The sequence below is a fragment of the Microcaecilia unicolor genome, chromosome 2 (assembly GCF_901765095.1).
Source record: "Microcaecilia unicolor chromosome 2, aMicUni1.1, whole genome shotgun sequence".
Taxonomy (NCBI): Eukaryota; Metazoa; Chordata; class Amphibia; order Gymnophiona; family Siphonopidae; genus Microcaecilia; species Microcaecilia unicolor.
The window spans coordinates 643,129,636-643,146,132 of NC_044032.1; the positions used below are offsets into that span (position 1 = coordinate 643,129,636).

Below are 16,497 nucleotides of genomic sequence, written 5' to 3' on the forward strand. Positions count from 1 at the left end.
CAGTCTGTATGTTAACACTAATTCAGTCGGGTTTTTATATTTTAATAATACTGACTTCCTTGTTGAAATTTAAATAATTTGATTAATATTCAAAAATATAGTGCTTTAACCATTGGCACAGCTTGGTTTAATGCAGAAATTTATGTGAACTTTTCACCTTCATGATTATATTAACTGCACCTCCCTGTTTCTGAGTATTGGCACACTAATATGCATGCGGATACTAAGCCCTTTCTTTCTTTCTTTCTTTCTTTCTTTCTTTCTTTCTTTCTTTCTTTCTTTCTTTCTTTCTTTCTTTCTTTCTTTCTTTCTTTCTTTCTTTCTTTCTTTCTTTCTTTCTTTCTTTCTTTCTTTCTTCCTTTTTCTGTCCCTCCCCCCAGCAGTTTTCATAAGGGATTGCCAAGCAGCCCAAGTATTGACAGGTCACCCCCCCCCACACACACACACACACACCATGCAGACATCCCAAGGTTTAAAGAGACTTGGAGCCCTGATTTCTCTTCTTTCTTTCACCAGAGCTTCAAGAGGAATTCCAGATCCTCTCTATCCCCCCAAACTTCCACCAGTCCATGAGCACCGAAAAGGGCAGAAACAATCCCCATTCACTCGTGCCTCATCATTCCTCAAGTGTCAAATGGTGCTGTCCTGCCTCATACTCTCTTGTACCCTGGAGCAACTGTTGCTTGTGGCCATTAGCAATCACAGATGAGAATGTGAGAGATGCTGGAGTTCTTGGGGCCTCTTTCGATGTTCTGAAGGTGGAAGAGAGGGGACATCAGGGCTTAAAACCCTAGACAGTTATAGACATAGATTGTGAAAATACATGTACAAATGACAGTATTTTATAATCTAGGGGCCGAGCATTTACACCATCTCTATGATTGGTGTAAAAACGTGTGCGTAAAATCTAGGCACATTCTTGACCTATTTATGCTGGTATTCTATAAAGAAAAGTAGACCTTTCTTTTTAGAATAGGCTTCAAATAGGCACGTTCTTGGCACCTGAAGTAGGCACACTGTTACAGAATGACCCTCTATGTTTTATTCACGAATTTGATTTACCTCTAAGCAGAATCTTATTGAAACGGTTTGCAATATTAAAAACAATTTGTTAAAAATAAAGGAAAAGAACGCCAATTCATGACAGAAAAGAATTTGTACACATACCCTAAAAGGAAAAAGAGGGGAAAGCTCAGGTAAATCAGGGACAGGCAAAACTAGGTACGGTAAGGCCGCTCTCTATCAAGAACGTAGTGGCACTCATTTTATTTACAGAAATGTTCTGTATAATTTATAATGAATCTTTGCTTTTCCGTTGTCTTGAGGCATTTCTGAGAGAGAGGCAAAAGGACTCGGAGATAAAACAAATGAAAGAAGCAATGAGTCTGCTGATTCAAGAGGCTGCTGCAAGAACTAGAAAAGAAGTAAGCATAATTTGCTGACATAATTTCATAATCCATCTTAATCCTATCTAGATTTCAGTACTGACCTTTAATATGGCCACATGTCAGGGCTATGCATGCCACAGAGGCCACACTGACCCAACAAATTAGACAATTTGAGCTTTTCCAGTTCATAAACTACACTGTAATGCACTCAGTAAACTTGGAACCCCTTATCTTGAGTTTCCTGGATTTTAACTGTGCGTAATGGTACCACGCTGCTTCTCTCTGTATTGATCGTTGTGTCTGTCTACAGTTTGGGTGCAAAGGTTTAAGCAGGCACTTCTAGTCAAAGTGTATGTTTCAACAAACCCCTATACGAAAGGAGGTGATACACCCTCTACATAGTACAAAGTTAAACACGACCTCTTTCTGCAAATTGTAATGCATATTTGCTATTTTTTTTACAGATTTAAAATGTTTTAAAAAAGTGAATATTATTGGGCACACTGCCAGTTTTTATTTCTAGTGTTTTTTGTTGTTGTTTTTTTTAAGAAGTTAGTATGGCCCAAGGAATGTAGTGAGTCATTGGGCCTTCAGTCAGGTGAAAATAATTACCTCTCAGTTGTGATTGTTTTGTCTACTTTTACAACCAGAAACATTTTAAAAATGGAAGTAATTTACTCTTATAAAGCAGGAGAAAGCCATTAAAAGTTCTCTAAACACTTTCAGCTAGCAATTTCAACTGTCGGAAGCATTTTTAAGAAATGGATGTTATGTAGAACTGTTGAAAGTGTTGGCAAAATCTAGAAGACCTAAAAAAATAAATAAAATCTGTAATAGAACTGCCTAAAAACTGATCAGATCTGCAAAGCAGAACCTACAGAGGACCTGCTGAAAAGTTTAGTTGACCTTGAAGTAGTTGTCCACATTTGTACTGTACAGCATTGTTTATACAACAGTGATCTGCATGGGAGAGTTATTAGAATAAACCTTTTCTGTGACCTCATCACAAAATTCAGTAAAGCAGGTGTCTTAATCTCCGGTCCTCAAGAACCACAAGCCAATCATGTTGCCAGAATTTCCTAACCAATATGTGTATGACACATTCACACACAGTGGAAGCAATGCGCATGCAAATCACTCTCATGCATATTTATTTGGAAAAACCTGATGAACCTAAATGGTTTGTGGCGCTCAAGGACCGGATCTTGAGACCCTGTTCCAACGAGGTCAAAAGAAAATCTTGATAAACACGAAACCTTTTTGGAAGAAAATGCGTTGGACTGTTCAGTCACAATCACACAAGATACATTTGGATTACAAAAACAAAAAAGGTGAAGCATGTGAAGAAAAGAGCACGTACTTAATTTCTTTTTCAGGACTTCAATGAGTTCCTCATCTATTTCCACATCAAATTCAAATTTCTTCTCTGTGTCAGGGCTTTGCATTCCTTATATGATCCCTTATCTCAAGCCTTATTTCCATTACACTGCACACTCCACAGGCTTATCGTTTCTCTGGCCTCCTTTGACTTCAGTCAATTCTGCCTCCTCTGTTGTCATTTTACCTTTGTAAATCTTCCACTTCTTCATAAAGTCAGTTTACTAACTCCATTATTTAGAATTCTAGTAGCTATATCTCCACTTCCCACCTGCTGACAAGACATGCACTGGAGAATTGTATAACATCACTCTCAAGATACAAGTACTTCATTTCTTTAGCCATTTACACATCAGTCACAAATAAAGAATGCACACATGTCCATATTGTCTTTTTTAGATTCTATAAAACATCCTAGAATGGGTGGCAGAGCTGGTGGTTGGGAGGCGGGGCTGGTTGGGAGGTGGGGATAGTGCTGGGCAGACTTATACGGTCTGTGCCAGAGCTGGTGGTGGGAGGCGGGGCTAGTGCTGGGCAGACTTATACAGTCTGTGCCGGGGCTGGTGGTTGGGAGGCGGGACTAGTGCTGGGCAGACTTATACGGTCTGTGCCGGGGCTGGTGGTTGGGAGGCGGGACTAGTGCTGGGCAGACTTATATGGTCTGTGCCAGAGCCGGTGGTGGGAGGCAGGGATAGTGCTGGGCAGACTTATACGGTCTGTGCCAGAGCTGGTGGTGGGAGGCGGGGCTAGTGCTGGGCAGACTTATACAGTCTGTGCCGGGGCTGGTGGTTGGGAGGCGGGACTAGTGCTGGGCAGACTTATACGGTCTGTGCCGGGGCTGGTGGTTGGGAGGCGGGACTAGTGCTGGGCAGACTTATATGCTCTGTGCCAGAGCCGGTGGTGGGAGGCAGGGATAGTGCTGGGCAGACTTATACGGTCTGTGCCAGAGCTGGGGTGGGAGGCGGGACTGGTAGTTGGGAGGCGGGGCTAGTGCTGGGCAGACTTATACAGTCTGTGCCGGGGCTGGTGGTTGGGAGGCGGGACTAGTGCTGGGCAGACTTATACGGTCTGTGCCGGGGCTGGTGGTTGGGAGGCGGGACTAGTGCTGGGCAGACTTATATGGTCTGTGCCAGAGCCGGTGGTGGGAGGCAGGGATAGTGCTGGGCAGACTTATACGGTCTGTGCCAGAGCTGGTGGTGGGAGGCGGGGCTAGTGCTGGGCAGACTTATACAGTCTGTGCCGGGGCTGGTGGTTGGGAGGTGGGACTAGTGCTGGGCAGACTTATATGGTCTGTGCCGGGGCTGGTGGTTGGGAGGCGGGACTAGTGCTGGGCAGACTTATATGGTCTGTGCCAGAGCCGGTGGTGGGAGGCAGGGATAGTGCTGGGCAGACTTATACGGTCTGTGCCAGAGCTGGTGGTGGGAGGCGGGACTGGTAGTTGGGAGGCGGGGCTAGTGCTGGGCAGACTTATACAGTCTGTGCCGGGGCTGGTGGTTGGGAGGCGGGACTAGTGCTGGGCAGACTTATATGTTCGGTGCCAGAGCCAGTGGTTGGGCGGCGGGGATAGTGCTGGGCAGACTTATACGGTCTGTGCCAGGGCTGGTGGTTGGGCGGCGGGGATAGTGCTGAGCAGACTTATACGGTCTTTGCCAGAGCTGGTGGTGGGAGGCAGGGATAGTGCTGGGCAGACTTACGGTCTGTGCCAGAGCCGGTGGTGGGAGGCGGTGATAGTGCTGGGCAGACTTATACGGTCTGTGCCGGGGCTGGTGGTTGGGCGGCGGGGATAGTGCTGGGCAGACTTATAAGGTTTGTGCCAGAGCCGGTGGTGGGCAGACTTATACGGTCTGTGCCAGGGCTGGTGGTTGGGCGGCGGGGATAGTGCTGAGCAGACTTATACGATCTTTGCCAGAGCTGGTGGTGGGAGGCAGGGATAGTGCTGGGCAGACTTATACGGTCTGTGCCAGAGCCGGTGGTGGGAGGCGGTGATAGTGCTGGGCAGACTTATACGGTCTGTGCCGGGGCTGGTGGTTGGGCGGCGGGGATAGTGCTGGGCAGACTTTATAAGGTTTGTGCCAGAGCTGATGGTGGGAGGCAGGGATAGTGCTGGGCAGACTTATACGGTCTGTGCCAGAGCTGGTGGTGGGAGGCGGGACTGGTAGTTGGGAGGCGGGGATAGGGCTGGCCAGACTTATACGGTCTGTGCCCTGAAGAGGACAGTACAAATAAAAAAGTAGCACATAGGAATTTATCTTCTTGGGCAGACTGGATGGACCATGCAGGTCTTTTTCTGCCACCATCTACTATGTTACTATATCACAGTCTACTGAGAATATTACAGCTGTAAAATCCACCACTATTCCTCCACTGCACCCACCTCAGACACGTCTCTCTCATGTGACTCCCCTTTCTTTTCTTATCATTCTTTGCAGGTGGAGACTGCACGAAAACACTACAATATTCAGATATCACAATTAACAGAAGACCTGTCTGCTCTTCAGATGGTATGTAGTCTGTGTTTATAGACAAAATGTTTAAAGGAGGAGTAGCCTTGTGGTTAGTGCAGTGGACTTTGATCCTGGGGAACTGGGTATGATTCCCACTGCAGCTCCTTGTGACTCTGGGCAAGTCACTTACCCCTCCATTGCCCCTGGTACAAAATAAGTACCTGAATATATGTAAACCACTTTGAATGTAGTTGCAAAAACCTCAGAAAAGCGGTATATCAAGTCCCATTTCCCTTTCCCTCTTTGAGGTTCTACATGGAATGTTGCTACTATTGGAGATTCTGTTGCTACTATTTGAGATTCTACATGGAATGTTGCTATTACACTAGCAGAAAACGAATTCACAATATCAATGTCTCTGGTAACATTCAACTGCTTGTATACACAAACCAGGACTTAAAAGCCACCTACTTCAAAAAAGTGCTGTAACCAACAGTTGTTTCACCAGTATTTCACCAATATTCCACCAATATAATATGTAATTTTTATGTGTAGAGTACCCTCAGATATAAACCACTGTAACTGCAGTCAATAATGCTGCTAAAACGTGGCATAGCACCTCTTTCATTAGGTAACTCTCACTCTGTTTTTTGGGAGAGAGCAATCTCTGCTCACATTTTTTTATGCTTCCCAATCACCACAGTGCTATAAAATCATTTATTTCTTTTAAAATATATACTAGGTGAAAAAACTGTGCACTTATCTCGTGAGTTCTTGCCTCCCTGGCAGAACTATGTTGCCTTGCTGACACAATAAGCAATTGCCTTCCCCTGGAACCGCCCGACTCCGCGGGGTTTCAAATCACTTTCCTCAGGGACAAAAGGGTTAAGGCTGCATAAATCACTTCTTCCTCTTTCATTCTGTCTCGCACAATCCACAGATCAAGGCCGATCTGTGGATTGTGCGAGACAGAATGAAAGAGGAAGAAGTGATTTATGCAGCCTTAACCCTTTTGTCCCTGAGGAAAGTGATTTGAAACCCCGCGGAGTCGGGCGGTTCCAGGGGAAGGCAATTGCTTATTGTGTCAGCAAGGCAACATAGTTCTGCCAGGGAGGCAAGAACTCACGAGATAAGTGCACAGTTTTTTCACCTAGTATATATTTTAAAAGAAATAAATGATTTTATAGCACTGTGGTGATTGGGAAGCATAAAAAAATGTGAGCAGAGATTGCTCTCTCCCAAAAAACAGAGTGAGAGTTACCTAATGAAAGAGGTGCTATGCCACGTTTTAGCAGCATTATTGACTGCAGTTACAGTGGTTTATATCTGAGGGTACTCTACACATAAAATTACATATTATATTGGTGGAATATTGGTGAAATACTGGTGAAACAACTGTTGGTTACAGCACTTTTTTGAAGTAGGTGGCTTTTAAGTCCTGGTTTGTGTATACAAGCTATTACACTAGCAACATTCCATATAGAAGCCTGTCCTTGCAGATCAGCAAGGCGGCTGCGCAGTCTTCCGTTTCTGTGAGACTGACGTCCTGCACATACGTGTAGGACGTCAGACTCATAGAAGCAGAAACCTGCGCGGCTGCATTGGTGATCTGCAAGGGCAGGCTTCTACATGGAATGTTGCTAGTGGAGGAGTAGCCTAGTGGTTAGTGCAGTGGGAGAGTCTGGGGTTTGATTCCCACTGCAGCTCCTTCTGACTCTGGGAAGTCACTTAACCCTCCATTACCCCTGGTACAAACTAAGTACCTGAATATATGTAAACCACTTTGAATGTAGTTGCAAAAACCTCAGAAAAGCAGTATATCAACCCCCATTCCCTTTCCCTATTTGAGATTCTACATGGAATGTTGCTATTCCACTAGCAACATTCCATGTAGAAGCCTGCCCTTGCAGATCAGCAACACAGCCACGCAGGCTTCTGTTTCTGTGAGTCTGACATCCTGCACGTCAAACTCACAGAAACAGAAGCCTGCGCGGCCGCATTGCTGATCTGCAAGGGCAGGCTTCTACATGGAATGTTGCTAGTGGAGGAGTAGCCTAGTGGTTAGTGCAGCGGACTCTGATTCTGGGGAACTGGGTTCGATTCCCACTGCAGCTCCTTGTGACTCTGGGCAAGTCACTTAACCCTCCATTGCTCCTGGTACAAAATAAGTACTTGAATATATGTAAACCACTTTGAATGTAGTTGCAAAAACCACAGAAAGGCGGTATATCAAGTCCCATTTCCCTTTCCCTAAAGGCCCATTATAGATAGGTTGCAGAGAGGGGAATTGAGACGTCCAGATCAGGATGTTCACAATATCTCAAGTATTTTACAAATGCACTGCCGAATGCAGACCATTTTAAAATCCCTATATGGGTGGTGGCAATGTATGTGTATTTTCCAGCACAGACCGGGACAGCAGTGATTTCAGAATTAAAGACGTATTCAAAAAGAGCACAGTTCTGCAGGGTTTTACACTTGCAAGCACTGACAAGTACACTTGCAGATACCAATTTTGGCAAACTGTACTGCAGTTGCTGACACAGCTACATTCTACTGCAAAAAACTCAAAAACATCAAAAATGACCCACCGTATAACTCAACAAGTATATGTGAAAGTGAAGCCCTTGACAACTAAAGGAAGGAAAAAGCCTCAAGGAGCTCAAGGGCTATTATCGATCAACGGAGCAATAGGCAGTCAAATCTTCCCCCCATGGATGGGGTTTATATGACTGTATTCCGTTTGTGAGACTGCCCAGAAATGTTTCTAGCAGCCAGCTAAGTACCCATGAAACCTTAATTTGATTAAAACAAGAGAATATAAGGGGGATACTTAATAGAGGTTTTTGAGGCAGTGCTCCCTAACGTTGTATAACAACACAAGGAGCACTTGCCAGGATTGAGACTTTTCCTCTATAATTAAAGTATAATTCCCTTGCTTTTGGCGCATAACCACCTTCCCCACTCATGATACCTACACTGACTACATAGTTTGTAACCTTTAGATTGTAAGCTGTTTTGAGCAGGGACGGTCCTTCCCCATGTTAAACTTGTACAGCGCTGCGTAACCCTGGCAGCGCTATAGAAATGCTAAGTAGTAGTAGTAGTAAAATGACCAAACAAACGGTCAGTGTGATCTGTTCCTCATCATCAGCTGAAAAAGCATCCCTATGTTGTCCAATATTATGCTTCATACAATCACAGAAAACATGCACAGTCACTTCCCAATAACTTCAGAAGGCAAGTACTACGTTGTATTCAAATAGACTTCTGACATACCCCTCCCACCCCGCCAACAGGACAAGATCACCTCCTACCAGACAGCACTCCATACACCTCCATCTCCTCCCAAACCACCCACCCTTCTGCTTCATCATCAACACCCTTCCCCCAACCAACAATAGCATCAATATCAGACCTTATTTAGAAGTTTGACTAGAGATGAGTAGGGGCCATTTAAGATCCAGACACGTGATGAATCAGGAGCAACTGGAGATCACGTCTCCTTCCCCCAGTCCAACTGGCAAGTGCATCCCTCAGAGCGGGTGTAAAAGCTGAAGAGGATTTTTTTTTTCCCAATGGAAATGGCTTCCCGTTGTAAAGTAGGAAGTCCACCTCTGTTAGACGAACCTTAGCTATGCTCCCTCAAAATCTCTTTTTTCCACAAGCAAGCAGTTGCTTTCTGACACGCACATGACCATCTACACATATTAATGCACTACATCCACATGGAGATGCTTCTAAAATAACCTACTATCGATTGCATCTTAAATAACTAGCCGTTGAGCCGGTAAAAACGGGCTGGTATTGAGGTTTTCCTACCCCCGCGGTCACCACCGCTCCCCTCCCCCCCCCCCCCCCCCCCGCGAAGTCGCCACCGCTTCCCCCCCCTCGAAGTCGCCGCCACCCCTCCACCTGGCCCGGGCCCTCTCTTCCCTTCTGAACTTACAGATCCATTCGCCGAACGCAGCAACGCACATCAGCTGAGCTTGCCCCTTCCTTCTCTGCCTGTGTGTGTCCCGCCCTCGCTGACGTTACGTCACAGGAGGGCGGGGCCACAGGCAAAGAAGGAAGGGCTCAGTGCAGCTCAGCTGATGTGCGTTGCTGCGTTCGGCGAATGGATGTGTAAGTTCAGAAGGGAAGAGAGGGCCCGGGCCGGGTGGAGGGGTGGCGGCAGCAACCTCGGCGGCGCAGTTTCCCTCTCTGTCCCGCCCCCCCCCCCGTCATCACGTATTGACGCGGGGGCGGGACAGAGAGGGAAGTCTCTACTGCGCATTTGCGAGTGAGTCGGTCACTCGCCATTTATATGTTTGATACCTTAATTCCTTTTGAAATAATTATTTGTTGATATTAGGTTTACTGCTGTATTTTGAAGATAAGCTTAAAGTAAATGGGTCTTCATTAATATATCATTGGAATTTGGCAAGCATGTTATGGGGCTCATTTTCGAAAGAGAAAAACTCTCAAAAAATGGCACAAAATGGCAGTTGGATGTTTTTTTTGAAACTCAGGTTTGACACAAAAGGATGTAAGCAAAGCAAATCTCAGCCAATGGTTATGTGCTAACAGAATATGAAGAAAAATCAGATTATGTTTTTGAGTAGTCAACCAGTTAATTCTTTTCCTGAATCATACATAATCGATGATTAGATTAATTTTGTGAAAAAAGTTAGATCTCTAGGAGTGTGACGTTCGATCAAGCTTTAACTATGCAAGAATATAATTCAAAGTACTATGGTTCCCCATTTCAATTATTGTAATAGGTTATTAGGTATTCCAAAGAGATTTTTAAAATCTCTCCAATCGGTACAAAATGCAGTAGCAAGAGTTATGTTAAAATGTAGATGTTCCATACATATCACTCACTTGCTTATTTCTTTGCATTAGTTACCAGTTGAATTCCATATTCAATTTAAAGCCTTTTTATTGGTATTTTTAAGTTATGAACAATATGGTATCTCCTGTTTTGGCTTCTTCTTTGCATCTTTATCAACCTTCACGTTCTTTATGGTCGTCTTCTTCACAAGCTCTAGACGTTCCTTCATATCGCATGGCTTATTTTGATGAATATCGAAATTCCATCGTTTACATAAAAGGACCACAGTTATGGAATGAACTGCCTAATAATATTTAATACTTAGTACGCACCAGAGTATTTATTTATGTTGAAGGGAGCTCACATTCTATAAGTAAACACTGCTCAACTTCAATCTTATTTTTCGATATATACAGTGGGGGAAATAAGTATTTGATCCCTTGCTGATTTTGTAAGTTTGCCCACTGACAAAGACATGAGCAGCCCATAATTGAAGGGTAGGTTATTGGTAACAGTGAGAGATAGCACATCACAAATTAAATCCGGAAAATCACATTGTGGAAAGTATATGAATTTATTTGCATTCTGCAGAGGGAAATAAGTATTTGATCCCCCACCAACCAGTAAGAGATCTGGCCCCTACAGACCAGGTAGATGCTCCAAATCAACTCGTTACCTGCATTACAGACAGCTGTCGGCAATGGTCACCTGTATGAAAGACACCTGTCCACAGACTCAGTGAATCAGTCAGACTCTAACCTCTACAAAATGGCCAAGAGCAAGGAGCTGTCTAAGGATGTCAGGGACAAGATCATACACCTGCACAAGGCTGGAATGGGCTACAAAACCATCAGTAAGACGCTGGGCGAGAAGGAGACAACTGTTGGTGCCATAGTAAGAAAATGGAAGAAGTACAAAATGACTGTCAATCGACAAAGATCTGGGGCTCCACGCAAAATCTCACCTCGTGGGGTATCCTTGATCATGAGGAAGGTTAGAAATCAGCCTACAACTACAAGGGGGGAACTTGTCAATGATCTCAAGGCAGCTGGGACCACTGTCACCACGAAAACCATTGGTAACACATTACGACATAACGGATTGCAATCCTGCAGTGCCCGCAAGGTCCCCCTGCTCCGGAAGGCACATGTGACGGCCCGTCTGAAGTTTGCCAGTGAACACCTGGATGATGCCGAGAGTGATTGGGAGAAGGTGCTGTGGTCAGATGAGACAAAAATTGAGCTCTTTGGCATGAACTCAACTCGCCGTGTTTGGAGGAAGAGAAATGCTGCCTATGACCCAAAGAACACCGTCCCCACTGTCAAGCATGGAGGTGGAAATGTTATGTTTTGGGGGTGTTTCTCTGCTAAGGGCACAGGACTACTTCACCGCATCAATGGGAGAATGGATGGGGCCATGTACCGTACAATTCTGAGTGACAACCTCCTTCCCTCCGCCAGGGCCTTAAAAATGGGTCGTGGCTGGGTCTTCCAGCACGACAATGACCCAAAACATACAGCCAAGGCAACAAAGGAGTGGCTCAGGAAGAAGCACATTAGGGTCATGGAGTGGCCTAGCCAGTCACCAGACCTTAATCCCATTGAAAACTTATGGAGGGAGCTGAAGCTGCGAGTTGCCAAGCGACAGCCCAGAACTCTTAATGATTTAGAGATGATCTGCAAAGAGGAGTGGACCAAAATTCCTCCTGACATGTGTGCAAACCTCATCATCAACTACAGAAGACGTCTGACCGCTGTGCTTGCCAACAAGGGTTTTGCCACCAAGTATTAGGTCTTGTTTGCTAGAGGGATTAAATACTTATTTCCCTCTGCAGAATGCAAATAAATTCATATACTTTCCACAATGTGATTTTCCGGATTTAATTTGTGATGTGCTATCTCTCACTGTTACCAATAACCTACCCTTCAATTATGGGCTGCTCATGTCTTTGTCAGTGGGCAAACTTACAAAATCAGCAAGGGATCAAATACTTATTTCCCCCACTGTATATACTACTAGCTTACTGAGTTCAAAATCACAAAAGTATATATATGTCTATATATAAGGATCTCTCAGACCGGCGTACCTTCCCTTAATAAGGCTAAAATGAGCCTAGCATATAAAGAAATGAGATAAGCTATGTACTAAAGAATATATTGAGATTAAAAAATGGGGAAATAATAGAAAAATTTAAAAATACTTTATGTATATTTATATAAAAAAAGATATGAAAAATGTCTGAGGATCAATGACGAATGCGTTACCCCCTTTTGAAATATATGCTAGGCTCATTTTAGCCTTATTAAGGGAAGGTACGCCGGTCTGAGAGATCCTTATATATAGACATATATATACTTTTGTGATTTTGAACTCAGTAAGCTAGTAGTATAATAATATTTAATGCCAGTGAAATATACAAGACTTTAAGGCTGTATTGAAAACACTGTTATTTCAGGAGGTTTATAGAATTAAGAGAGCTTTAAATGCGGTTTGTTTTGCTCAACTGATGGTTGTTTGAAATGAAAATTACAATGCACAGATTTGAATTGCATTGCATGATCATTTAATTGCAGAAGATATGAGTTGCTATGTGATGTTATTTTAGTATTTGTGTGTTGTTTTAGTTGTTTTAATGATGTCTACATTTGATTATGTATGTGTTTTGTAATCCGCCTAGAATTTGGAAGATAGTGCGGAAAATAAATATAAATAAATACTCTTGCCCAACCATAACTCCTCAACAGCCATGTTGTGTTTCCATCCTCTTTCTATCAGTCCTCACCAATTCACCTGCCTGCTCTAGGATCTGGCTTCCCCCAGGGGCGTAGCCAGACACCCAGTTTTGGGTGGGCCTGAGTCTCAGATGGGTGGGCAGAAGAACTCCACCCTGTCCCACAAGTGATTTTGTCTCTCCCTCTCTTGCCTGCATGCCATATGGGTTCTCAAACATCCCCCCTCCCCCGCATACCTTTTAAAGTAGCAGATTTTCACCGGCAGCGAGCAGCAACTAATACACACAGCTCATGTTGGCCCCAGAGCCTTCCCTGTGATGCAACTTCCTGTTTCCGCATAGGTGGGAATACATCAGAGGGAAGGCTGTAGGATCAGTGTGAACAGTACATATCAGTTGCTGCTTTCTGCAGGTGAAGATCAGCTATTTACAAGGTATGCAGGAGGGACAGTTATAGGGAGTTTTTGGCTGGTGGGGCTTGAGGATCCCTGCCAGCCACATCATAGGTGTGCTGCTACTGGGTGGGCCTTAGCCCAAAGTGGGTGGGCCTGGGCCCACCCTTGGCTACGCCACTGGCTTCCCCTAAGCTTTATATGGATCTGATATGGCCCTTCATGATGACACCAGCCCAGTCGACTGCGCTAGAAAGCTCTTAAAAGTTAGAGAGGATTGTTAACTTTGTTTTACTTATCCAGACTCTGTTAGATTGTCACCCAGTTGTAAGCGCCAATATCTTGTTGATCCCGAAATTAAGTAAGCCACTTTTTTTTTCAATATTGTTACCAAGGAATTTGTAGTAAGTGAATTAAAACCAAAATGTGAATTAACATTTTCTTTCTCTTAATTATTGATCTCCTGCTTCCATACAATTGTTATAGAGTGAATAATTGTCATTTTCCCGTTTTTGTACATATCAAACATATAAACGGCGAGTGACCGAACTCACTCGCAAATACGCAGTAAAGACCCTCTCTGTCCCGCCCCCGCGTCAATACATGATGAGGGGGCGGGACAGAGAGGGTCTCTACTGCGCAAGGGGAGGGACGAAACCGCCATCGCTACCGCTCCCCCCCCCCAAGGACGCCGCCACCACTCCCCCCACCCGGAGTCGCCGCCGCCACCCACCCTCCATCCGGGCCCTCGCTCCGCTGTAGAAACAGCGCCAACGCAGCTCAGCTGAGCTGCCGTCGGCCTTCCTTCCCTGCCTGTGTCCCGCCCTCGCCCACGAGGGCGGGACACAGGCAGAGAAGAAGGAGGGCCGACAGCAGCTCATCTGAGCTGTGTGCTGCGTTCCCGCGCTGTTTCAATAGCGAAGCGAGGGCCCAGCCCGGGTGGAGGGGTGGCGGCGACTCCGGGGGGGGGGGGCAGCGGCGAGCTTGGCGGCAGGGGGAGGGCCTTGCAGCGGCGAGGAGAAGGGGCCTTACAAACCCCCCCCCCCCCCCCCCGTCCTACACTAGTCCGTTTTTACGGGCTCAACGGCTAGTCAGGATTAATTTTACATTGTTGGATGGTTTGAGTAGGCAACTCTGTTACAATCTTTTGAAAACTTTCTTAGTGCTGTGCAAGCATATTTTAATAATAGGATTTTTTTATTGCTTTCTTGTCTCACTTTTGAAAAGCACTTATGCAACAGCAAAAATCTTGATCATTAAAACTTAATGATCTACCTAATGAGAATTTTTTGTTAAGGGAATTATGCAAAACACTTTGCTCATGACATAGCTCATAAAATTTTAATGATGTGCAGCTGATGGCAACAAAGGTGTTATGTTTGAGGTACAGCTTCCCCTTCCTCTGTTGTGATATAAAGTGAAACTGGCAGGTTACTGATGCCAGTAGCTTCAATATGGATTAAAAGCCTGGGAGGAGAGAGAAATTTTGAACATTTATTAATTGTAGTAACTTAATACATTGGTGACTAGTTTTGAAGCACAATGCTTTCTTCATATCAGAGCAGAGTCTGATGAATGGGAGCAGAGCACTTAGCAGCTAGTCACGGTGAAAGGGGAAGGTCTCGCTTTCCTGCAGGAAATGACTGGGTGGCAAGTAAAGCATTTGCGACATGGTCATTTCGGGGGGGGGGGGAGCCCTTACCGCCACCCATTGAGGTAGCAGTAAGGGCTCCCGCGCTAACCTGGTGGTAACCAGACAGCACACAAAATAATTTTTTGTAGCGCCTGACATGACGGCACGGTAGGGGTGGGAAATACCGCTGGGCTGCTGCGGTAGCCAGGCATTGCTTCAGTAATAGGGAGCGGTAAGCCTGTGTTGGGCTTACCACCGCTTAGTAGGAGCCCATAGTTCCTTCTGCTTCTCCCTTATTAAAATGTCCTCCAAGTGTTTTGCTGGAGTCTTCATAAGTGCATAAGACCTACCTTGTTGGGTCAGACGAGTGGTCCATTGAACCCAGCATCCTTTCTCTGACACCTAACAGGTCTCAACAGAAAAGTCCTTGCTCAGTCCCAGAAATAAGCAGCAGAGATACTTAAGTCTGCCTAGTTAATGTTTACTTAAGGACTTGTCCTCAGAAATTTGCACAAATCTATTTTAAACTCGGTTATACTACCTGCCTTGACTAAATTATCTGAAAACAGATTCCTTGGCTTAATTGTACATTGATAAAATCTTAATCCTAATAGGGGAACGTTGGAGTATACCAACTATGTGGGTTTAATTTACCTATCCCTGGAAGCCTCCCACTGACCTGAAGCATTCTTTGGCTGCCTTTAATTTAAAGGTTTGACTATGTGCAGGAGGATCACAGAAGATTTGTGTGACTCTGCAATTCCCAGTGTTTTTCTGTGTTTTTTTTTTTTTTTAATCACAGGGATAAGAACAGTGGCTTTATATTGCAGTGGAGATTTTTTTTTTTCTTCACTTGAGAACTTGTTGGATACAAAGATCAGTAACGTTCAATATCTGCTGTGATTATTAAGAACTGGGTTTTGTGTGCCCTTGTGGATTTTTTTTTAAGGCTCACTGACTGATCTTTTTTGAGATTGTGCTCTGGTGATACACAGAGGCTGAAGAAACTGCAATTTATGGTTTTTGTTCAATATTCTGTGTGGGATTTGCATATGTGATCAGGGTATAAGTCTGGTGTGGATGGCATTGTGAGTGAGTTGCGGGGATACTATTTGGTAATGCTTTTAATGCACTGGTTTGTTTTCACTAATAAAGATTTTGTAATTTATAGAACAGGAGTCCTGTTTGTTGTTAATTGTACATTGACCCAAAAGAAATTTGTTTTCAATCTACTTCCAATTAGTTTCCTGGAGTGCCCCCTATTCCTAGTACTATTTGAGAGAGTAAATAACTGTTTCCTATTAACATGCTCCATACCACTCATCTATATATATAAAAGGCAAGACCAACGTTCTATGAAGCCTCCAGCCGGAAGTGTGAAGCGCCAGAGATATCCGGTTTCCCCATGAGTGAAGGAAAACAGCACAGCGCGAAATCTCACACAGTGAAGGACTCAGAGGGGGGAGGGGAGAGAGTTGCCCTCACTCTCTCTGTAACAAAAACACAGAACAGCAGGAAACTTAACACTGAAGGACTGGACTCGGAGGGGGGAGGGGGAGGGAGAGAGGGCAGGGACACACACTCCCACATGCGCACACTGAAGAAAACCTTGCATCAGAAACGGGGCTTTTTTACTAGTATTTTATAAACCTCTATTGTATTCTCTCTCCGATATTTCTTCTCCAAACTATAGAATCAATCCTATTTAGCCATGTT

The 16,497-nt window shown here is 44.6% G+C and overlaps 1 protein-coding gene across 3 annotated transcripts in view; it reads left to right on the forward strand.

The window, feature by feature from the left end:
• Positions 1 to 16,497, forward strand: part of SCLT1 (sodium channel and clathrin linker 1) — a 145,802-nt gene that overhangs the window by 80,185 nt on the left and 49,120 nt on the right. For all 3 annotated transcript variants that reach the window (XM_030191734.1, XM_030191737.1, XM_030191735.1), the window contains 2 exons: positions 1,326 to 1,424; positions 5,195 to 5,266. In XM_030191734.1, the coding sequence (XP_030047594.1) occupies positions 1,326 to 1,424; positions 5,195 to 5,266 (171 nt within the window). The remainder of the gene's footprint in view (positions 1 to 1,325; positions 1,425 to 5,194; positions 5,267 to 16,497) is intronic.